Source organism: Mobula birostris, chromosome 11 (assembly GCF_030028105.1).
Source record: "Mobula birostris isolate sMobBir1 chromosome 11, sMobBir1.hap1, whole genome shotgun sequence".
Classification (NCBI taxonomy): Eukaryota; Metazoa; Chordata; class Chondrichthyes; order Myliobatiformes; family Myliobatidae; genus Mobula; species Mobula birostris.
In genome coordinates, this window is record NC_092380.1 from 111,179,056 (window position 1) to 111,203,656 (window position 24,601).

At 44.2% G+C, this 24,601-nt stretch overlaps 1 protein-coding gene across 1 annotated transcript in view; it reads left to right on the forward strand.

Moving 5' to 3' along the window:
* LOC140205308 (spondin-1-like) overlaps positions 1-24,601 on the forward strand; it is a 346,180-nt gene that overhangs the window by 295,970 nt on the left and 25,609 nt on the right. The window contains exons 8-10 of the mRNA XM_072272839.1: positions 2,787-2,988; positions 21,433-21,573; positions 22,071-22,146. Coding sequence (XP_072128940.1) covers positions 2,787-2,988; positions 21,433-21,573; positions 22,071-22,146 — 419 coding nt within the window. The remainder of the gene's footprint in view (positions 1-2,786; positions 2,989-21,432; positions 21,574-22,070; positions 22,147-24,601) is intronic.

The window sequence follows — 24,601 nt, forward strand, 5'->3', positions numbered from 1 at the left end:
TAAATCAGCCATGATGGAATGGTGGAGCAGACCTGATGGACTGAGTGGCTTAATTCTACTCCAATGTCTTATGCTCTTAAAATAAAGGGCTATTCAGAATGTTTTTTTCATTCAAAGAGCGGTGATTTTTTGCAAATCTCTGTCCCAGAAGCTTAATCCCTCACTATATCTAAGAGTAAAATCGGCTGATGGATTGTTTGAAAATGAGTAGTTAATATTGTTCCATTATTCCTGAAAGGAACAACAGAAAATCCTGTAAACTGTAGACCAGTGAGTCTGAAATCAATGGTAGGGATATTACGAAAATTGGTGGTGTTCTGGACAGCGTAGAAGACTGGCAAAGAATACAATGGGATATTGATCAGTTGCAGAGATAGGCGGAGAAATGGCAGATGGAGTTTAACCCAGCCAATGTGAAGTGTTGCACCTTGGTGGGTGAAACGTAAGGGCCTTAACAGTGCTGATGAGCAAAGTGATCTTGGAGTTCAAGTTCATAACTCCCTGAAGGTGACAACACAAGTTGACAGGGTGGTTAGGAAGACATATAGCATGCTTGCCTTTATTAATCGAGGCACTGAGTTCAGAAGTCAGGAAATTATGTTGCAGCTTTATAAAACTCTAGTTTGGTTGCATCTGGAGGATTGCATGAACTTCTGGTTGCCCCATTATAGGAAGAATATTGAGGCTTTAGAGAAGGTGCAGAAGAGGTTTACTAGGATTCTGTCTGGATTAGAGGGCATGTGATATATCGAAACAGTTGACAACTTGGGTTGTTTTCTCTAGAATAGTGAAGACTGAGGGGAGATCTGACAGGTTTATAAGATTATGTGAGGCAAAGATAGAGTATTAAGACAATATCTTTTTCCCGTGATTGAAATATCTAATACCAGAGAGCATGAATTTAAAGTGAGAGGGGGTAAGTTCAAAGGAGATATGAGGGGTTTAGTTTTGTTTTACTCAGAGAGTGATGGGTGTCTAGAATGCATTACCTGGGATGGTGGAGGAGGTAGATACATTAGGAACTTCTAAAAGATATTTAGATAGGCACATGAATGTGAGGAAAACGGAAGAATGTGGACATTTTGTAGGAGAAGACATTAGCTTAATTGGTGATTTGATTACAAATTTAATTGGCTTTGCACAACATTATGGGCTGAAAGCCCTGTTCTTGTGCTGTACTGTTATATGTTCTATGAGTAATTAAGGGATGCATGCTTAGATTTGGAATATGGAACCAGTGTAAAACGTCATCCCTGGTGTTACAAACTGTTTTTACTTGCGATGGTCGTGTGCAAGGAACTTCAGGGCAGGGTACAATGTGTTCTGATGTGGCTCATCGAGTCTGCTCCGCCATTCGATTATGGCTGATCATTTTTTCTCCTCCTCAGCCCCACTCCCTGGCCTTCTCTCTGTAAGCTTTGATGCAGTATCCAATCAAGAACCTATCAATCTCTGTTTTAAATACACCAAACAACCTGGCCTCCACAGCTGCCTGTGGTAACAAATTCCACAAATTCACCACCCTCTGGCTAAAGAAATTTCTCTGCATCTCTGTTTTAAGTGGACCCCCTCTATCCTGCGGCTGTGCCCTCTTCCCCCCAGGCTCTCCCACCATGGGAAACCTTTCCACATCTCTCTGACTAGGCCTTTCAACATTCAGAAGGTTTCAATGAGATCCCCCCCCCCCCATCCTTCTAAATTCCAGCGAGTACAGACCCAGAGCCATCAAATGTTCCTTGTATAATAACCTGTACATTCCCAGAATCATCCTTGTGAACTGCCTTATCTTTTGGGCAAGATCAGAGGAGTAGGACTAATTGGAGAGTCTTTCCAAAGAACTGACAGAGCATGATGGGGCAAATAATCCTCCTCCATTGCTACATGATTCTCTCTCCTTCTTTCCTTTCTCTCATGGTCCACTCTCTCCTCCTATCATTTTCCTTCTTCTCCAGCCCTTTACCTTTTCCACCTATCACCTCACAGCTTCTTACTTCAGCTCCTCTCCCACCCACCAAGCTCCACCTATCACCTTCTAGCTTGTCCTCCTTCCCCTCCCCCACCTTTTAATTCTGGCATCTTCCTCCCTTTTTCCCAGTCCCGAAGAACGGTCTCGGCCTGAAACATCGACTGTTTATTCATTTCCATTGATGCTGCCAGACCTGCTCAGTTCCTCCAGAATTTTGTGTGTTGTGTTACTACACCGCTATCACTTTGTCTGATCAGACATCTTGGTTAGCCATGGCAACTTTCCAAAACTAATTTTCTCTGCATTCTCAAGTTCTTTCACTGTCCCAGATGTGGTTATATAGCTTGATGAGCAATTCAGAAATTTGCATCAAGAATCTAGAAAATATAATTTGAAATCTCACAACGGTAGATTGCCAATTTGTGAAACCTCTGAAAATTAAGCAGCCTCATGTGTAGCACCTTATCAAATGACTTCTGAAAATCCAAGCATAGTTTGTGGAATCATTTCAGTGTTGGGGTGAGTGAAGTTATTCACACCAGTTCAGGAGCCTGATTGTTGAAGGGTAATAACTGTTCCTGAGCCTGGTGGTGTTGGGCCTAAGGCTCCTGCCCGATGGTAGCAATGAGAAGAGAAAACAGTCTCTAAATTATTAATCACCACGACAGCAAGACCTATTTGGAGTTAAGTGACATTTGGAACTCCAGCTCACATCATAAGTACTTGTTATACTACATTTCAATGTTAATGCTGAACTTGAAATTACACTGTGCTGGACTGCCAGTTTCAATCATCTCTGTTTCTTTCTCATTCTGTTCAGGCGTGCGGCTCCATCCGCAGAGTTCTCCGTCGATCGCACACGGCACCTTATGTCCTTCCTGACGATGCTAGGCCCCAGCCCAGATTGGAATGTGGGTCTCTCTGCCGAGGACCTCTGCACCAAGGACTGTGGCTGGGTACAGAAGGTTGTTCAGGACCTCATTCCTTGGGACGCTGGGACTGACAGTGGAGTGACCTACCTGGTAAGCAGTTCCTTATTTTCTCAGCGGTGTTGCTCAAAGTAAGAGGTAATTCATTTTTCATTGCCACATGTGCTGAGATACAGTGAAAACCCTTTGTGTGCATGCAGTCAAGATTCAAGATTCATTCAATTTAAGCAACACACATCAAAGTTGCTGGTGAACGCAGCAGGCCAGGCAGCATCTGTAGGAAGAGGTGCAGTCGACGTTTCAGGCTGAGACCCTTCGTCAGGACTAACTGAAGGAAGAGTGAGTAAGGGATTTGAAAGTTGGAGGGGGAGGGGGAGATCCAAAATGATAGGAGAAGACAGGAGGGGGAGGGATGGAGCCAAGAGCTGGACAGGTGATTGGCAAAAGGGGATACGAGAGTATCATGGGACGGGAGGTCCGGGAAGAAAGACAAGGGGGGGGGACCCAGAGGATGGGCAAGAGGTATATTCAGAGGGACAGAGGGAGAAAAAGGAGAGTGAGAGAAAGAATGTGTGCATAAAAATAAGTAACAGATGGGGTACGAGGGGGAGGTGGGGCCTAGCAGAAGTTAGAGAAGTCGATGTTCATGCCATCAGGTTGGAGGCTACCCAGACGGAATATAAGGTGTTGTTCCTCCAACCTGAGTGTGGCTTCATCTTTACAGTAGAGGAGGCCGTGGATAGACATGTCAGAATGGGATCATTCCACATCCCATTCCCATTCTGACTTGTCCCACCACTCAGGGCCCCAAACAGTCCTTCCAGGTGAGACAACACTTCACCTGTGAGTCGACTGGGGTGATATACTGTGTCCGGTGGTCCCGATGTGGCCTTTTATATATTGGCGAGACCCGACGCAGACTGGGAGACCGCTTTGCTGAACATCTACGCTCTGTCTGCCAGAGAAAGCAGGATCTCCCAGTGGCCACACATTTTAATTCCACATCCCATTCCCATTCTGACATGTCTATCCACGGCCTCCTCTACTGTAAAGATGAAGCCACACTCAGGTTGGAGGAACAACACCTTATATTCCGTCTGGGTAGCCTCCAACCTGATGGCATGAACATCGACTTCTCTAACTTCCGCGAGGCCCCACCTCCCCCTCGTACCCCATCTGTTACTTATTTTTATACACACATTCTTTCTCTCACTCTCCTTTTTCTCCCTCTGTCCCTCTGAATATACCTCTTTCCCATTCTCTGGGTCCCCCCAACTCCTTGTCTTTCTTCCCGGACCTCCTGTCCCATGATCCTCTCGTATCCCTTTTGCCTATCACCTGTCCAGCTCTTGGCTCCATCCCTCCCCCTCCTGTCTTCTCCTATCATTTTGGATCTCCCCCTCCCCCTCCAACTTTCAAATTCCTTACTCACTCTTCCTTCAGTTAGTCCTGATGAAGGGTCTCGGCCTGAAACGTCGACTGCACCTCTTCCTACAGATGCTGCCTGGCCTGCTGCGTTCACCAGCAACTTTGATGTGTGTTGTTTGAATTTCCAGCATCTGCAGAATTCCTGTTGTTTTCATTCAATTTAATGTCTTTTGCAGCACACAAGTGTAAAGGAAAACTAAATAATTGTTACTCTGGATTCAATGCAGCACAAAACACTCAGTAAGATAAAGAATGCAATAATAATAAAACACAATAAATATAAATACATAAGCTAGCTTATATACATAGACTGATTTTTATGTCCATAAAGTGACGCCAGGCACAGGAGTGTCTGTACATAAGGTGTCTGACAGGAAATGATAAAGTAGTGGTGGTTGGGGATGTGGAGGGGTGAGTTGCTGGATGGAGGTGTTGAACAGCCTTACTACTTGGGGAAAGTAACTGTTTTTGGGTCTTGCAGTCCTGATGTGGATGCTACGTAGCCTCCTCCCTGATGGGAGTGGGACGATCAGTCCATGAGCAGGGAGGGTGGGATCCTTCATGATGTTACTGGCCCTTTTCCGGCACCTTTCTGTATATATTACAGCTTGGTGTGTCAGAGTTCAGAGTTAATTTCTGGTGCAAGTTTGTACATTCCTTCCCGTGTACAAGTGAGTTTGCTCTGGGTGCTCAGGTTTCCTCCCAAAGGCTAAAGACATACCAGTTAGAATGTTGCCCTTTCTCTCATTTGGCTTAAAGGTTAAAGGAGAAGAATAGTTGTCTTCAGATATGAGCCTTGATATGATGGCATCTGGAGCAACCGTATGTGGTTCTGGGACAGTGCCACAGGGATAATACATTGAGTGACCCCTGTACTGGGTACAGGAGTGGAATCTGTTGTGTAGCCCATGCACTTCAAGGTTCAATCTGTTGTGCATTCAGAGATGCTCTTCTGCACACCTCTGTTGTAACACGTGGTTATTTGAGTTACTGTTGCCTTCCTGTCAGCTTGAAGCCAGTCTGGCCATTCCCCTCTGACCTTTCTCATTAACAAGGCATTTTCACCCATAGAACTTCCACTCATTGGATTTATTTTGTTTTTCACACCATTCTCTGTAAAGTAACTGCGAGACTGTTGTGTGTGAAAATCCCAAGCGATCAGCAGTTTCTGAGATACTCAAATCACCCCGTCTGGCATCAACAATCATTCCATGGTCAAAGTCACTTAGATCACATTTCTTCTCCATTCTGATGTTTGGTCTGAACATCAGCTGAACCCCTTGACCATGTCTACATGCTTTTATGCATTGGGTTGCTGCCATGTGATTGGCTGATTATATATCTGCATTAATAAGCAGGTGTACAGATGTACCTAATAAAGTGGCCACTGAATATATAGACATTAAGCCGAAGAACAGTTGAAATTCCCAAAGAACAATTGAAAAACCCAATGGAATATTGACCTTTCTCTCATATGACTTACATTAAGTGTAACAGAATTTAGGTTCAGACACGAACCTTGATCTGCTGGTACTTGGCACAACAGCATGTGGTTCTGGGCAATGCTACACAGGAATAATATTTTGGCCTTGGAGGTCTGTTGTGGTGGGTTATTCTGAGTGGAATCAGATCTGAAGCCTTCCAGAGTCACTGCAGTCCAGAGCTGCTGAGACCCATCTGGCCGAAAATTTAAGAGCGACTTTTGCCAATCCGATGCATTGTAAACTCCGTATCAGACGGTGATACAGTCAGTCAGAATTCTCTCCATGGTATGTCTGTAGAAATTTGCTTGAGTCTTTGACATACCAAATTTTCCCAAACTCCTCATGAAATATAGCTGTCATATCGTTTTGTTATTGCACTGACATGTTGAGCCCAGGATAGATTTTCAGAGATGTTGAGACCCTGGAACTTGAAAGTGCTCATCCTTTCTACTGTTGATCCCTTGATGAGGACTGGTGTGGTCTCCCTTGTCTTCCCCTTCCTGAAGTCCATAATTAGTTCCTTGGTCTCCTGAGGTTGAGTGAGAAGTTGTTGTTGCGACATCACTCAACCAGCTGATTTATCTCACTCCTGTACATCTCCTCGTCACCATCTGAAATTCCGGCATCCTTTATCAGCTGCTGTGGACTTCATGGTTATAGTCATAGGCATTCATACTCATGGTATAAATGCCATGAAAATCTACTCTTTGTGGCTGCAGCACAGTACGCTACAAATACAACTTCATTAGCTAGAAGTTTCTTTGAATTCCTTAGAAGTTTGCGAAGATTTGGCATGACATCTAAAACTTTGACAAACTTCTATAGAAGTGGTGGAGAGTATATTGATTGGCTGGTATGGAAACACCAATGCCCTTGAACGGGAAATCGTACCAAAAGTCGTCCATCACGGGTAAAAGCCTCCCAACTATTGAGCACATCTTCACTGAGCACAGTCGCAGGAAAGCAGCATCCATCATCAAGGATCCCATCACCCAGGTCATGCTCTCTTCTCGTTGCTGCCAATTGGGAAGAAGGTACAGGAGCCTCAGGACCCACACTGCCAGGTTCAGGAACAGTTATTACCCCTCAACCACCAGGGGTCAAGAATGATGAGTTCGGAGGAGGACATAAAGATATGGAACGCGCTGGCGTGGAGGGCTATGAACGACGTGAAGGAAATCTGGAAGTCGAACCTGACTAGAGGGCTTAAAAAGAGGATCTTCATAGCAGTCATAGAGTCCATTCTCACGTACGGATGCGAGACGTGAACACTCACCAAGACTATGCGAAAGTCTCTAGATGGTCGCTATACACGAATGCTCCGGGTGGCCCTTGACGTGAGGTGGCAACAGCACATGACGAACATTGAGCTCTATGAGACCCACCGATGCTCACGACTAAAACTGAGGTGAGAAGACTGCAACCAGCAGGGCACTGTCTATGCCACCCCGAGCTACCTGTCAGCCTAGTCATCATATGGGAGCCCAAGCATGGGAGGATGAACCCTGGGCGCCCTCCCAAGACTATGGTCAACACGCTCCTAGAAGACAGCGGCGCGGCTAATGTAGATGAACTGAACACACTGATGAGAGAGAGGGAGAAGTGGAGAGTCCATCATCGTGCCCAACGCCGGCCCCCAGGCCTGGGTCAACGTAATAGTAGTAGTAGTAACCATCAGGCTCTTGAACCAGTGGGGATAACTTCACTCAACTTGACTCACCCCATCACTGAACTGTTCCCACAACTTATGGACTCACTTTCAAGGACTCGTCATCTTCTGTTCTTGATATTTGTTTCTTATTACTTTTCCTTTATTTTTTTCTTCGTATTGGCACAGTTTATTGTCTTTTTCACATAAGCTGTTTGATCACCCTGTTGGGAACAGTCTTTCATTGATTATATTGTGGTTCTTGGATTTACTGAGCCTGCCACAAGGAAATGAATCTCAGAGCTGTACATGGTGACGTATATATACTTTGATAATAAGTTCACTTTGAACTTCAGAAAGCACCCTGGGACAATTTGCCACTTAATGCTGCATGTTTACTATCACTGGGGGCAGCACAGTAACATAGCAGTTAGCATTACATTTTACAGTGTTAGCGATCGGTGCTCAATTCCCTCTGCTGTCTCTAGTGGGTTTGTATGGTCTATGTAATTTCCTCTGGGTGCTCCAGGCACCATGGTAGTGTAGCAGTTAGTGCGACGCTATTACAGCTACGTATATCAGAGCTTGGAATTCATTTCCGGCGCTGCCTGTAAGGATTTGGTATGTTCTCCCTGTGACCACGTGGGTTTCCTCTGGGTGCTCTGGTTTCCTCCCATAATGTACAGATGTACGGGTTAGTAGGCTAATTGGTCATTGTAACTTGTCCTGTGATTAGGCTAGGGTTAACTAGGTGGGTTGCTGGGCAGTGCGGCTCGTTGGGCTGGAGGGGCCTGTTCCACACTGTGTCTCCAAATAAAATAAAATATATGGGTTAGGGTCAGTGAGTTGAGGCCATACTGTGTTGGCCACAGAAGCATGGCGATACTTGCAGGCTGCCCCCAGCACATCCTCATACTGTATTGGTTGTTGATGCAAACAATGCTTTTCACTGTATATTTTGATGTTTCTATGTCCATGTGCATAAGAAGAGCATAAATCAAAACTGGCTATGGTCCAGGAGAAGGTCAATAGGACAAGGAAGAATAATAGTTTGGCACAGACTAGATGGGCCGAAAGGTCTGTTTCTCTGCTGTAGACTCTCTGTGACTCCATGTGACAAACAAAGCTAATCTTTATCATTATTTCTTGCAAGGTCCAGTCATTGATGCAATCAGATTTTAACCATCATGACTTCAAGTTCAAGTTTACTGTCATCTGATTGTACATATTTCCAGCCAAATGAAACTATGTTCCTCTGGACCATGGTTTACCCACAAAACATATATCAACATATAAGTTAATGAATTATAATTTAAAAAATGAACGCGGCAGAGGTAAACAGTAAACATCTCGCTGTCCTAGTGACGAGATCTCAGTGGTGGCAGGGTATTCATTGGTCTCACAGACTGAGGGAAGTATCTGTCACCCAGTCTGGCAGTTCTAGTGCTGATGCTTCTGTACCTCCTTCCTGACAGTAGTGGGTCAAAGAGATTGTGAGATGGGAAGTGGAGACCCTCAACAATGCTTTGGGCCCTTCTTCTTGCAAGAGTTTATCGCAGTTTGTCACAGGTTTGACTGAGGTGTGATGGGATTTAGCAAACATTGGTTTTGTTCACCTGTACATCAAGGTCAATGTCAAAGTTGTGTTTATTGTCACATGTGCAGGTTCATGTATGCACAGATAGAATGATAAACTCACAATACCATCACAAGTACACTGTACCAGATAAGCATTATTCACAGGAGAAGCACAAATTATTTATTTATTTAGCGATACTGCGCAGAGCAGGCACTTTCAACTCAACGAGTCACAGTGTCCAGCAACCCACCTATTAAACACTACCTCAATCGTAGAACAACTTACAATGACTATCATCATCATCATCATTATATGCCGTGTTCTATGATGTGGGTGATCATGGTCTCATGACTATGATTGTTCTTGGCAAATTTTTCTACAGAAGTGGTTTGCCATTGCCTTCCTCTGGGCAGTGTCTTTACAAGATGAGTGACTCCAGCCATTATCAATACTCCTCAGAGATTGTCTACCTGACGTCAGTGGTTGCATAACCAGGACTTGTGATATGCACCAGCTGCTCATACGACCATCCACCACCTGCTCCCATGGCTTCATGTAAGAACATAAGATTATAACAAATAGGAGCAGGAGCGGGCCACCTGGCCAATCAAGCCTGCTCTGCCATTCAATAAGATCATGGCTGATCAGGCCATGGACTCATCTCCACATACTGTACCTGCCTTTTCCCATAATCATTAATTCCCTGACCCTGATCGGGGGGCTAAGTAGGTGATACACCTTGCCCAAGGGTGGCCTACAGGTTAGTGGAGGAAAGGAGCGCCTTACACCTTCTTTGGTATAGACATATCTCCACTCCGCCAACCATTTACAATGACCAATCAGCGTAGCCAATGCTGTTTGAACTGTGGGAGGAAAGCGGAGCGCCCAGAGGAAACTCATGCAGTTCACGGGGAGAGCATACAAACTCCTTACAGCCAATGGCGGAATTGACTTTGGAAATGCAATGCCCCAAGCTGTAGTAGTGACGCATTAACTACTGCTCTGCCGTGGCACAATTTTTATAAGGCAGAACACAATTAGAACAAAAAAACAAAGTCGGATTTAGTGCAAAGTGATCAAAGTTGTCATTAGTGTTGCTATATGTGAACAGGCTTGGTTCTGCCATCTCCAATGCATATAAATAGATTCAAAATTCAAGATTCAAGATTCAAGTTTATTTTTCACTTGAACATTGAAACTTACAGAAAAGTTTAGCGTCAATGACCAACACAGTCCGAGGATGTGCTGGGGGCAGCCCACCAGTGTCACCAAGCTTCCAGCATCAACATGGCATGTCCACTGCCTACTAACCCTAACCCATACATTTCTGGAATGTGCTCATGATCATACATTCTCCCACAGGACACCCACACAGACACGGGGAGAACTTACAAACTTGTTCACCAAATAACACATCCGAGGGTGTGCTGTGGGCAGCTCACAATGCCATACATTCTGGTGCCAACTTAGCATGACCACAATGTTCAACAGAACAACACAGAACACAACAAGCAACAAAACTACAACAGCAAAAACAGGATCCATTTCGCCTGGCAGCTCATTCCATGTACTTGTCACCCTCTATGTGAAGAAGTTGCTCCTTAGGTCCTTTTTAAATCCCCCCCCCCACCTGAAATTTATGCCCCCCCCCAAGTTTTGGGTTTTGACTTAGTCATGGGATCGTTAATGGGTTCTTGATGTTTCTGTGATCTTTGCTTTTCTTCTCATCTTACTACATCCCTGCTCAGTCCATTAATCACCTCCTCAGTCAACCATCACCTCCTCAGTCCACCAATCACCTCATTAGTCCACCACACCAATTAACTCCTCACTCCACCATCACTTCCTCGGTCCACCAATCACCTCTTCAGTCCACCAACCACCTCCTCAATCTACCAACCTCCTCCTCAATCCACCAATAACGTTCACAGTCCACCAATCACCTCCTCAGTTAACCAATCACCTCCTCTGTCCACCATCACTTCCTCAATCAATCACTGCTTCAATCCACCGATCACCTCCTCAGTCCACCAATAACAGTCTTAGTCCACCAATCAGCCTCAGTTAACCAATCACCTCCTCAGTTAACCAGTCACCTCCTCAGTCCACCATCACTTCCTCAGCTCATCAATCACTTCTTCAGTCCATGAATCACCTCCTCAGTCCACCAATAACAGTTTCAGTCCACCAATCACCTCCTCAGTCCACCAATAACTCCTGTTTCACTACTCCCCCTCTCCCCTTTTAATTGACCATACATTTTCTCTCCTCTTAATACTGATGCAAGATTTCCACCCTGAAAAATAGTCTCTGGATGACCAATCAACCTATGTCTCTTATCATCTTGTACTCTTCTATCAAGTCACCTCTCTTCCTCTTTCTCTCTAAAGAGAAAAGCCCCAGCTTGATCAACCTATCCTTATAAGATAGGCTCTCTAGTACAGGCAGTATCCTAGTAAATCTTAAGTACAAGAGATTCTGCAGAGGATGGAAATCCAAAGTACAGTGGACAAAGTACTGGAGGAACTCAGCAGGTAAGGCATCATCTATTGAGAGAAATGAAGAGTCGACATTTTGGGTTGATACTCTCCGTCAGGCCTGGTTGTCGGCCTGAATCATCAACTCTATTCCTTTCCATTGATGCTGCCTGACCTGTTGAGTTCTGCCACTATTTTATGTGTGTTATCCCAGTAAACTTCCTCCGCACCCGCTCTAGAGATTCCACAACTTTTTATATTATTTAAGTTCAATGTACAACAGATTGTTTTTACTAATTGTGTTGCATAGTTTTTTGGGACGTTTTCCTATTCTCTGTAAGTATGGGTTGCAGATTATAGCAAATGTTCAGCAAGTATACAGTCTAAAAAAGTCAGCAACAGTGCGTTCTTCTTGAGAAAGCTATTACAGAGGGAAATTTCAAGTGTGAAGTCTTTTCAGACACCATCACTGGAACACAGGACTGCAATCTGATTGGTATTCTTGAAGGCAACATGACCGTGTAAACAAAGGCAAACAATTAAAGCCCGGAGCACTCAAATGTAAAAATATTTTCATTGCAATATTTGCACACAGCCCCGTTAAAACATTGTTGCCTGCTAGAATTTTAAGTAGTCTCCCTCATCAAATGGGAAAGTTGTAAATTAGAATATAGAACATAGGACAGAGAACTTTGAAGAGTATCGCACAGTACAGACCCTTCAGCCCTCAGTATTGTACATAAAAGTTAAAAGTTCAAAGTAAATTTATTAACAACGTACATTTAGTTCACTATATACAACCCTGAGATACATTGTCGTTTGGGCACAGTCAATAAATCTATAGAATAATAACTACCACAGACCGCACCAACTTAGGCATTCAACCAGAGTGCAAAAGAAAACAAATAGTGCAAATATAAAAGGAAAGAAATAATAATAAATAACTAAGCAATAAATATCAAAAACATGAGATGACGAGTCTTTGAAAGTGAGTCCATTTGTTGTGGGAACATTTAAATGATGGGACAAGGGAAGGTATCCTCTTTGGTTCAAGTACCTGGTGTTTGAGGGGTAGTAACTGTTTCTGAAGCTAGTAGTGTGAGTCCTGAGGCTCACGTACCTTCTTCCGGATGGCGGCAGTGAGAAGAAAGCACAGATGCTGCTTTCCTGCAAGAGCAACACTCACAACACGCTGGAGGAACTCAGCAGGTCAGGCAGCGTCCGTGGAAATGATCAGTCAACGTTTCGGGCCAGAACCCTTCGTCAGGACCGAAACGAAATGTTGCGTTGTGAAAGGTTCCGGCCGGAAACGTTGACTGATCATTTCCATGCTTGCTGCCCGACCTGCTGCGTTCTTCCAGTGTGTTGTGAGTGTTGCTTTTACCCCAGCATCTGCAGAGTATTTTGTGTTTCCTGCAACTGCGTTTTGTTTAGGACAGTAATGAAGATCCTCCATCTCTGTCTGTTCTTGGCCTGCTTCTCTACAGTGCCCCAGTTGTGATTCAGGGTCCTTATTTCTGCCCTTATGGTATGGTATGGTATGGCGCCAAATTGTCCCTGGTCTCCTGCTGTATGTATGGTATGGCGCCAAATTTTCCCTGGTCTCCTGCATTTCCTCTGCCCTTCAGGGGTCCATTGAGGGGATGCCCTGATGATGGAGCTGGCCTCTCATCTCAACATGTGCCTAATTCATCACCAACATATTCTCATGATGATTGTGGCCATGTCCTCTCGATGGCACTGATGCAGTAGGGCATGGTTGTGCTGACCTTTTAATCTACTCCAAGATCACAAATCCTGGTTCTGCAACCACTGACACCAAGCAGACAAACTCTGAAGAGTATTGATAATGACAGGGGTTCCCCGTCTTGTAAAGATGCTGCCCAGAAGGCATCAATAGCAAACCACTTCTGTAGAAAACTTTGCCAAGAACAATCGCGGTCATGGATAGATAATGATTGCCCATGTCATACGACATGGCACATAACAAGCAAATGAATTGTATCTGCCTCTACAACTTCCTGTGGCAGCTCGTTCCTTACATGCATTGCCCTCTGGAGGATAAAAGTTGCCACTCATGCCATGCTGTATGCTCACAACGACTGATCCCAAGTACAGAGGAACAGCAGACTCTGTCACGGTGGACACTGGCAACAACTCAACCCAGGTGCAGAGGGACGGCAGACTCCGTCACCGTGAGCACTGGCTACGACTCAACCCAGTTATGGAGGATCAGCAGACTCTGTCTCGGTGAGTCGGGAGTGCAGGGATGGCAGACTCCCCATGTAGAGACAGAAACAAGAGGTTATACGTATGAGTACCACAGATCATTGGAGGCACGACCGAGCGACCCCATGAGACAAATCATTCTTCACACAAGGACTTTGACAACAGCGCTAAATGAGAGTCCCCATTAAATAATCATCGAATGCGGAAAACTTGTGCCAGTCACAATTAACTTAACAAGATTAAACACGAAGAACACGGGCTTAATGACTCTAATTATGATAAAAATTAATAAACACAGGTGCTAGAGAAACCTAGAAGCCTAGCGCTCTATGGCTTGCTGCAGAGATCCTCATGAGACCTCAGGACCCCTTTAAATCTTTCACCTTCTACCTTCTACCTTTGAAGAGAAGGGAGGAGAATGGGGTTGAAAGAGAAAATAAATCAGTCACAGTCAAAGAGCAGTGAAGGCTCAATGGGCAATGGCCTAATTCTGCTGCTATGTCTTTTGCCTTATGGTCCTCTGTCCTCCAGTCTTAGACTCCTCTACACTGGAAAAATTACTTTGACCATCCACTAATCTATGCCCTCTTTTTATAAACACCTCTATCTAAGTATATAGGTATAGATATAGATATATAAATTAAATAAATTTTAAGGAATCCGTTAGTCTTGCGAGACCATGGATCTGCGCCTGGAAAGCCTTCACTCTCCAGGGCGCAGGCCTGGGCAAGGTTGTATGGAAGACCAGCAGTTGTCCATGCTGCGTCTCCCCTCTCCATGACACCAGTGTTGTCCAAGGGAAGGGCATTAGGACCCATACAGCTTGGCACCAGTGTTGTCGCAGAGCAATGTGTGATTAAGTGCCTCGCTCAAGGACACAACACATTGCCTCGGCTGGGGCTCGAACTCACACCTTCAGATCGCTAGTCGAATGCCTTAACCACTTGGCAACATGCCCACACAATTAAATAAATAGTGCAAAAATAATGAGGTAACAAAAATAGTGAGATAAATAAATAAATAAACAAGGCCATCAGGGTCGACCATGGGTGCAGTTTCTCAGCTGTCTACGTGTCCTAGTTGTCTACATGATACCCAGGCCTGGGCAGTACGATATGGAGAGCAAACTGTTGCCTGTGTAACAGGCTCCCCCTCTCCACACAGCTGACGAATCCAAAGGAACGGCAGAGACCGATACAGTTGGAGGAGTTGCCAGTCAGCATTGAACTCAACGTAGGACTGTCTTAGGGACTCCAGATTTTTCTTCAGGGTTTACAACCGAAACCTTCCCCATTAGTGGGTATAGATGTAAGGCAGCAGAAATTTGAGATCAGAATTTTCCTTCTCCTAGATGAGCTGCAAACCACAGTCAATGAGCCTCATTTGCCTGAGGTGACTGGTTTTAATGCACCAGTAACCTGCCTTTGCCTTCTCTTCTGTCAGTAGAAATGGCTCCGTTGGACTTCGCTAAGTCGCGTGTGAAGGCCAGAAGCTGGACTTGGTTGTCAGGTGTTATTTGAGGTGCACGCCACCATTTAAAAGTTAGTGAGAGCTCATTCCCACTACCACCCCCAGTTATAACAATTATAACAATTTCTTAAAAAAGTAAAAACATATATACATAAATATATGGTGGTGGCAGTGGTAGTTGTCCATGTCCAAAACTGTGCGGTAAAGTTTTTAAAGTGGAAAAGCCATTACATTGGGGCAGTTCTGCTCTCTCAACCTCTGAGGTCCAGATCCAGTGGTGCAAATAAAAGTCACAAACTGGGCATCTTCTTTGGTTTCAGTGGATGACCATGACATCTTCCTTGTCCCGTCCTTCACTCCCATGGAGCATTGCAGTACGACCTTCCCGGCCATTGGATCTCACTGTAGATCTCATCCACCCAGTCTGCCAGAGCTGACTTCACATGCTAGGACAGGCATGACCTTATCTCACCAGGGTTTGAGGCCACCCGTTTAGCCCGTCTGTCAAAGTAGTGTACCAGGCTGGGGACCTACAGGTGAGAACTGAGTGTCTGGTGGGGACTGAGGGTGACTGAGCAGCCCCAGAATGGATATGACAAGCCCCTTCACCAAAGAAGCGACCTCTCCCTGGATATTTCATGCACCCCTCATAAATAGGTACATATATACATGATCAATGGTTCAATTTAACGTCAGAGAATGTATACAGTATAGAACCTGAAATCCTTGCTCTTCACAAACAGAGAAATAAAACAAAGATTGAATGGCAGAAAAAAGTTAGAACCACAAAGCTTCCCTCCCCACTCCCACCTACAAGCCACAGCAAAGCATCAAGTCTGCCCCCCCACACCCCCACTTGTTCCAGCAGAAAGCATCCCCCCCAGCACCCACCAAAGCAATAGCAAGCCCCCAAAGACCAAAAACTACAGTCCATCCCGACACCTCAGCATCTCAACAGGCCCTGCCTCTCATTAACAAGGGAAAGAGAGATATCGCTCCTGCTACAGTGAGGGGGGTGGGCCCAAGAGCTTGCTGTTTCAATGTTACAGTCTACACACTTAAATATGCGAATGCATACATGTTTGAATTTAAAATTCCCCATATATAGATAAATAAATACTTACACACATGCATACATAAATACAAGCGTGTTCATGCAGTCATGGTGTCTCTGGATCAATGAGCCAAGACTTAGGTTGCTAGTCTAGTAACATAACTATTATAACAGGTATGCCTCTCATGTGCTTTGTGGAGGGAGGTGTGTGGCTATCACCTATCGTTTCCGTGACAGGCGCAGTCATCTCCGCCGTCCTTTCCTTGCAAGCCGCCCTGCAACACCTCGATAAGGACAGGAGGACAGGATCCTGCATGACGAGATTAACAATGTTTGCGAAGCAGATTACTGTGGGAAAATGTTCAGAAGTGCCTGAATCAAACTCTTGAGACTGCAGAATGCAAAAACTTAAAACAGCTGCATTTTAATGAGTACCAGCTATAATATTTTATGTGATCTATTCAGATGTGGTTTTACGTTCTGCGTAGTGCCCTGCATTGAGGTCATAACTGAGGCAATAAATTCTGAATTGTTCCCATTTTAATTGCCAGAAATTTAAAGAACGAGTGTACAATTAAAGGATTTCTCTATGTTTTGTTTGCACATATGATATAAGTTAATTCCTAACTTCCGCTGGACTGTATGGCTTTGCATACTCCTACAGAAGGCAACAGAGAGTCAACAATTATTAGTGAGGGTTTGGGTTACTTGTAGCTCTGTTAAAATGGTAGATTCCTTCCCTAATACATGCCAGTGAGCCAGATGGATTATTAATGTTAATCCTGTAGTTTCCTGGCCAAAATTATCAATCCCACATTAATTGAGATTTATTTAACAGAATTACACTTCGCCATCTGCTGCAACACAGCTCAGACCTTACATTATTAGAATAAATCCCAGTTACTGCTCTCTGCCAGTTCTCACTGTGCCTCCTTGCTCTGGCCACCCTCACAGAGTGAAGCAATTTCCGGACATGTACTCTGTCAGTCCCTCTATAATGTAAAAAAAGATTCATGATTCGAGATTCACGATTCAAGATTGTTTAATGCTATTCCCAGTACACAAGCATAAATGAGAATGAAATGATTATTTCTCTGGAGCCGATGCAGCAAAAACTAACACAGTCAGATAAGGAACACAACATTTAAAAAAACACAATAAATATAAATACATAAGGTAGTCAGTATACATAGATTGATTCTATGCCCATAAAGGTTCAAAGTTCAAAGTAAATTTATTATCAAAGTACATAAACGTCACCGTATACAGCCCTGAGATTCATTTTCTTGCAGCTCTCCGCAGTAAATACAAGAAACGCGATAGAATCAATGAAAGACTGCTCCCAACAGGACGAAAAACAACCAATAAAATTGGGGCAGAGAGGGAAATGGATCAGCTGTGATTAAATAATGGAGCAGACTCCATGGGCCAAATGGTCTAATTTTGTTCCTTTATCTTATGGTCTTATATACATAGATTGATTATATGTCCATAAAGTGACATTAGGTACAGGAGTGTCTCTACATAAGCTGACTCTGACAAGAAATGATAAAGTAGTGGTGGTGGGGTTTGTGGAAAGTTGGGTTAGTGGGTGGAGGTGTTGATCAGTCTTACTGCTTGAGCAAAGTAACTGTTTTTGATTCTGGTGGTCCTAGTGTGGATGCCACATAGCCCCCTCCCTGAAGGGAGTGGAACAAACAGTCCATGAGCAGGGTGGGTGGGATCCTTCATGATGTAACTGGCTCTTTTCCAGTAGTACATATGGTAATCAGAAAATGGTCAGATTACCTGTTTCTCTTAATGTATTGGCTTATTATTGTTACATTTAGATTCCGATTGATTTATCAGATGTACAGTACTGTGCAAAAGTCAGGCATATATACATAGCTGGGGTGCCTAAGCCTTTGCACTGTACTGTATTTGTCAACGTAGAGTGGAGATCGAGTTTGTAAATCTGGTGTGGCAAACGGTGCTGGGAATGGTGAGAGTGGAGCGTCGAGGGAGGGGTGTGGGACAGGTGGCAGAGAAGGAGTGTCAGCAGTGGGGGGGGGGTTTGTGTGGGTGCAGACACACCCACCCCGAGACACCAGGCAAGGTCATTTTGATTCCAAACAATTGGTTTACTGTTCATTATAGAATGTCTCTCTGGTGCTTCCCACTCCATCCCCTCTCCCTGCCCCCTTTCCCAACCATGATTCCCCTCTCCCTGCCCTTTTCCCACTCTCAGTCCACAATAAGAGGCCTATATCAGAATCAGCTTTATCGTCACTCACATATGTCATGACATCTGTTGTTTTCTTTGTGGCAGCAGTACAGTACAATACATAAAATTATTGCAGTACTGTGAAAAATTCTTAGGCACCCTAGCTATATATATATATATATATATATATATATATATGTGTGTGTGTGTGTGTGTGTGCCTATATATAGGCACATGTGTAGACACATATATGTAGCTATATATATATGCTCCAGTAGTTGTTTTTTTTTTTGTTTTAAGTCCTCCTGCGTGAGAGACAAGAGCAAGTCCTTTAAAGTTTTTCTACTCTGTAACTGGACAAACACGCACCAAGTATACCATTTCCTCTTCGCTTATTTTCTGTGCGTCCTGCGCATGCCCCGTAGGAGGAGATTCGCCCAAATATCCACCTAATGTGGATGGAGATATTTTGAAAAACGCTCAGTGTGGACGCCTGTCATTTTTACTCGAAACCGGCGTTTTCAAAATTATCCGGCGTAGTGTGGACGTAGCCTAAGACTTCGGCACAGTACTGCGCATTGAAACAGTGAAATGTGTCAGTTTGTATTAACAACCACCACACCCAATGATGTGCGGAAGACATGTGAAGCACGTGCTGCCAAACGTTCCAGCTCCAACACTGTAATGAGATACAGCAAAAAGCTGTTGCTTCCTGGTCCATCCAGACAAGTGATTCTGTACAGAAGTGCCTTGAGGTGGTGAAAGGGGAAACGAATGTAGCACGTCATGTTGCATTTCCAGAGGAAGTGCAGTGCAGGTCTGCAAGTAAAGGGCAAATGCCATGACAAGATAGGTTGGGACATCAAGAGTTTTTTTTAGATTATGAGGACACTCAGTCCTCGTTTATTGTCATTTAGAAATGCATGCATTAAAAAATGATACAATGTTCGTCCAGAATGATATCACAAGAAAACACAGGACAAACCAAGACTAAAACTGACAAAACCACATAATTATAACATATAGTTACAACAGTGCAAAGCAATACCATAATTTGATAAAGAGCAGACCATGGACACAGTAAAAAAAAGTCTCAAAGTCCCGATAGACTCATCATCCCACGCAGACGGCAGAAGGGAGGAACTCTCCCCGCCATGAACCTCCAAGCGCCGCCAACTCGCCAATGCAGCACCATTGGAAGCACCTGACCACAGCGAACTCTGAGTCCGTCCGAAAACTTCGAGCCTTCGACCAGCCCCTCTGATACAGCCTCTCCGGGCACCATCCTCTGCTGAGCGCTTTGACCCCGGCCGGCCGCCGAGCAACAAGCAAAGCTGAGGACTCGGGGCCTGCTCCTCCGGAGTTTCTGGACCACACAGTAGCAGCAGTAGCGAAGCGGGCATTTCAGAAGTTTCACCAGATGTTCCTCCGTACTCTCACGTCCATCTCCATCTAATCAGGATTGTGCACGGCACCCTACCGTTCAACCACTCACTTCAGTGTATAAGACGTCTGCTTGAGAATCTAATAACAGTGGGATTAACGCTGTCCATGAGGCTGGTGGCACATGCTCTCAGACTTCTGCGTGATAGAATGGGGGAGAACGGAGAATGGCCGGGTGGGATGGAGCCTTGATTACGCTGGCTGCTTGCCAAGATAGTGGGGATGTAGAGGAGTCAACAGAGAGGTGGTTAACTTGCACGATGGTCTGGGCTCCCTGCAATTTTCTGAAGTCTTGGACAGAGCTGTGCTACCAAGATTTGTAATCGTTTTACAAGGTAAGACTATAAAATGTAACAGCTCAAAGAAAGTGCAGAGCAGGTAAACAATAGCTTGCAAAATCATAATGATGTAGATTATAAGGTCAAGAGTCCATCTTTTCCAACAAGAAGTTTGTTCAATAGTCTTACAACAGCAAGATAGGAGGTGGTATGTCCTCTCAGGCTTTTGTATCTTACACCCGATGGGAGAGAGGAGAAGAGAATGTCCGTGGTGGATGGGTCTTTGATTATTCCGGCTGCTTTCCTGAGGCAGCTAGAAGTGCAGCCAGAGGTAATGCTGGTTTCTGTGATGTTCTGAGCTGTGTCCACAACCCTGCAGTTTCTTGCTGCACATGCAGAGAGAGCAGTTGCCGTTCCAAGCCGTGATGTATTCAGACAGAATGTTTTCTATGGGCATCAATAGAAATCGGTAAGAGTTGAGTGGGACATCCTGAATATCTTGAAGCTCTTAAGGAAGTTGGTGAGCTGTCTTAGCTGTGGTTTAATACCTTGTCAGAAAGACGGCCCTGACTGCAAACACTGCTGCAGACCCTCAGTACTGTTTGGGAGCGGCAATGTGGATTTTTGTGCTGAAGACTCTGGAGTGAGATTTGAACTCACAACCTTCAAATCCAAAAAAGGGATGCATCCATTGTGCTTCAGCTGACAGGAGAATGGAAGGTATTATACAGCGAGTTTTTATTCTTTTGCACTGGATATTGTTACTATGTGCTTTCATCAAACATTAAATCTCACATTAATGAGGATCCCTACCACCCACAATCTCCTTGACCCACAACCATCAGGAAGGAGGTACAGGACCATCAGGACTAGGACTGCCAGACTGGGTAACAGCTTCTTCCCTCAGGCTGTGAGACTAATGAATACCCTGCCACCACTGAGGCCTCATCACTAGGACTGCGAGCTGTTTACTGTTTATTGCTCACCTGTGCTGCACATTGCATGCATCTTGAATTGTATTTTATTACCTTATTTGTGGTAATATTTTTGTTTATGTGCTGTGTGTGATATATGCTTTGTGGATGCACCATGGTCTGGAGGAACGTTGTTTCATTTGGTTGTATATATGTACATCAGATGACAATAAACTTAAATTTCCTAGAGATGCTGCCTGGTCTGCTGCGTTCACCAGCAACTTTGATGTGCATTGCTTCAACTTCAACTAATTTTTCTTACTTTCTCAGTCCCCGAATCAGATGTCGGATCCCCAAGAAAGGATCAGACCGCTAACCAGCCTGGATCATCCAAAGAGTCCCTTTTACGACCCTGAGGGTGGACCCATCATACCTGTGGCCAGAGCTGTCATTGAGAGGATTGCAAGAAAGGTAACGTGGATGCGTCTTGGGAGAAAGGTACCTAAGGAACTGACCTCAGCTTAAGCCCAGTTTGTACAACAGCCGCAAACTTGTTCAGGGGTGCTGGAAGTGCAATCTCAGAATTTTATGAGTTCAAGGATATCCTAAAACCACAGTGTTCAGTTTGATGGAGTTTCTCCTGTTCGGGCTCTGAGGCCCTCCGTCGGTCGGGATTGACCATGGATGTTGTGTCCCAGCTGCTTATGTAATACGCGAGCCTGGGCAGTACAATACGGAGAGCAAGCTGATGTCCGTGCAGCAGGCCCCCTCCTCCACACAGTTGACGAATCCAAAGGAAAGGCAGAGACTGATAAAGTTTGGCACCAGCGGCCTTGCAGGAGTTGCCAATCAGCATTCAGCTCAATGTAGGACAAGCCTAGGGATTCCAGCTCCAGATTAATTTGTGTTTTAATTCCTGCCTGTGTGACTCGAATGTTTTTGTAAAGTCCCCAATAATCTCTCCACAGGGGGAGCAGTGTAACATTCAGCCTGATAACGTGGACGATATTGTGGCAGATCTTAATCAGGAGGAAACGGATGAAGGTAATTGCATTGTGGGTAATTAATCCTGCAACATTGTCCAACTCTATTGAAAGTAAGTTTATTCTAGACTAATTCTGTCAGTGAATTGAATTTTTCCCTTGTGTTGTTTCTTCTCTAAATGTCAGAGCAGAGTGCCTGTGGCTTTGAACTGTGGTGTGGCAATTTGCCGCACAAATCATTAAGATGGAGGACAGGAAAATGAGGGGTGATCTTGCAGGGATGTACAAAATTGTAAGGGACATAGTTACAGCCTTTTCCCAAGGTTACAGAGTCAAGATCCAGGGAGCATATCCCTCTCTCATCCATTTACCTATCTAACCTTTTCCTCAAGTCCCAGCATCCTTGTAAAACTTTTCTCTGCACTCTTTCAAGTTTATTGATATCTTTCTTATAGGTAGACCAGAACTCTACTTGATATGTCAAATTTGGCCTCAATAATGCCTTACACAATTTCAACATAACATCCCAACTCCTGTGCTTTATGAAAGCTAAAGTGCAAAAAAAAACTCAATCTACAACCCTATCTACCTGTGACGCCACTTTCAAGAAAGTATAAATCTGTATTCCATTGTCCTTTTGTTCTATCACACCCCTCAGAGTCCTTCTGTTTATTGTGGGGTGAAGGGGTGTGGCAAGAGCTGGCAGGTGATAGGTGAATCCAGGTGAGGAAGGATGATAGGCAGATGGGTAAGGATGGAGAATGGGAACAGAATCATAAAGTGGGAGGTGATTGGTGGATCCAGGTGGGGGGAGGGGTAATAGGCAGATGGAGAGAGGGGTGAATGGGAATAATATCAGAAAATAAGAGGTGAAAGGTAGATCTGGGTTAGCAGGGATGATATGTAGATGGGTAAGGATGGAGAATGGGAATAGAATCAGAAAGTGGTAGATTATAGGTGGACCCATGTGAGGGGAATGACAGGTGTCTACATTGACCAACTGATAGGGGCCAGATCTTTTCCTTTACCACGATGATCTCCCTTCATTTTCTGAAGTCTCTGCTTCATCCCAAGAAAAATCACTCAATTTATTCACTGCCTAAATTCACAAAGATCAATTTGTAATCATCTATAATTAATCATTTGTAATCTTTGTAAATCTGTAATTAAAAAGACAGAGCAGCCAACTGCTTTCACATGAGGACAAATGAGTTCATTTGCACCAAACCCACTTCTTATAAACACAAGAGATTCTGCAAATGCTGGGAATCCAGAGCAACACACAAAATGCTGGAGGAACTCAGCAGGTCAGGCAACCTCTATGGAGAAGAACAAAGCGCCAACATCTTGAGTCGATGCTCTTCATCAGGACTGGAAAGAAAGGGAGAAGATGCCAGAAGGGTGGAGGGAGGGGTAGAAGGACAAGCTATAAGGTGATAGGTGAAGCTAGGTGGCTACGAAAGGAGTAATGAAGGAAGCTTTGAGATGTGAGAGGTGGAAAAAAGCAAAGGGCTGGAGAAGAAGGAATCTGATAGGAGAGGAGAATGGGCCATGACTGCTGATGCTGGAAATCCAGAGAAACACACACAAAATGCTGGAGGAACTCAGCAGGTCAGGCAGCCTCTATGGAGAGAATAAACAGGCAATGATTTGGACTGAGACCCTTCATCAGGACTGCATTTTTTAAATCATTTTCCTCAAAGTCTGAACAAGTTATTTGCTTAACAAACTATAACTAAAAGTCTTGAGTGACAGTGAATTACTTTTCTTCACATTCTGTTCTTATCTGAGTTCAACTAGGGTAATTTTGAATAGATTGCATTAAGACTTTGCTTGAGTGTGTGATGCCCAACTAGGTTTGGCTATTTCAATTTCATCAATCTACAACTCAACTGAGGTATCAAATAAATGCTATCAGAAATATCTCTAAATTATTAGGGAATGCAATGAACCAGTTCCAACCATTGAGCGACCTCTTTTAAAGGAAGAACGTGTCAGTCTTCACTTCTAAGCATGAAATTAAAAATCAGGAGTTTCAGAAGAGATCTTAAAGCAGCATTGCCCCACGTATAAATGAACCGTGTATGTAGTTCCATTCTATAATGTTATATGAAATATTATAATATTGAGTACAGCAGCTAGGTTGTTATGTTGACATTGTGTGAGATATTGGTGAGGCCTAATATGAAGTGTTGTGTGCGGTTTTGGTCACCTACCTACTGGAATTACCCAATTTCCCTCAGGATCAATAAAGTATGACTATGACTATGACTATGAATTAGGTAAATAAGGGTTGAAAGAGAGCAAATGAAATTTACAAGAATGCTGCAGGAACTGGAGGACCTGAGTAATAGGGAGAGGTTGAGTAGGTTAGGACTTTATTCTTTAGAGCGTAGGTGAATGAGAGGACATCTTATGGAGAAGCATAAAATTATGAGGGGTTTCGATAGGGTAAATATAAGCAGGCTTTTTCCACTGAGGGTGGTTGAGACTAGAACTAGAGGTCATGGGTTAAG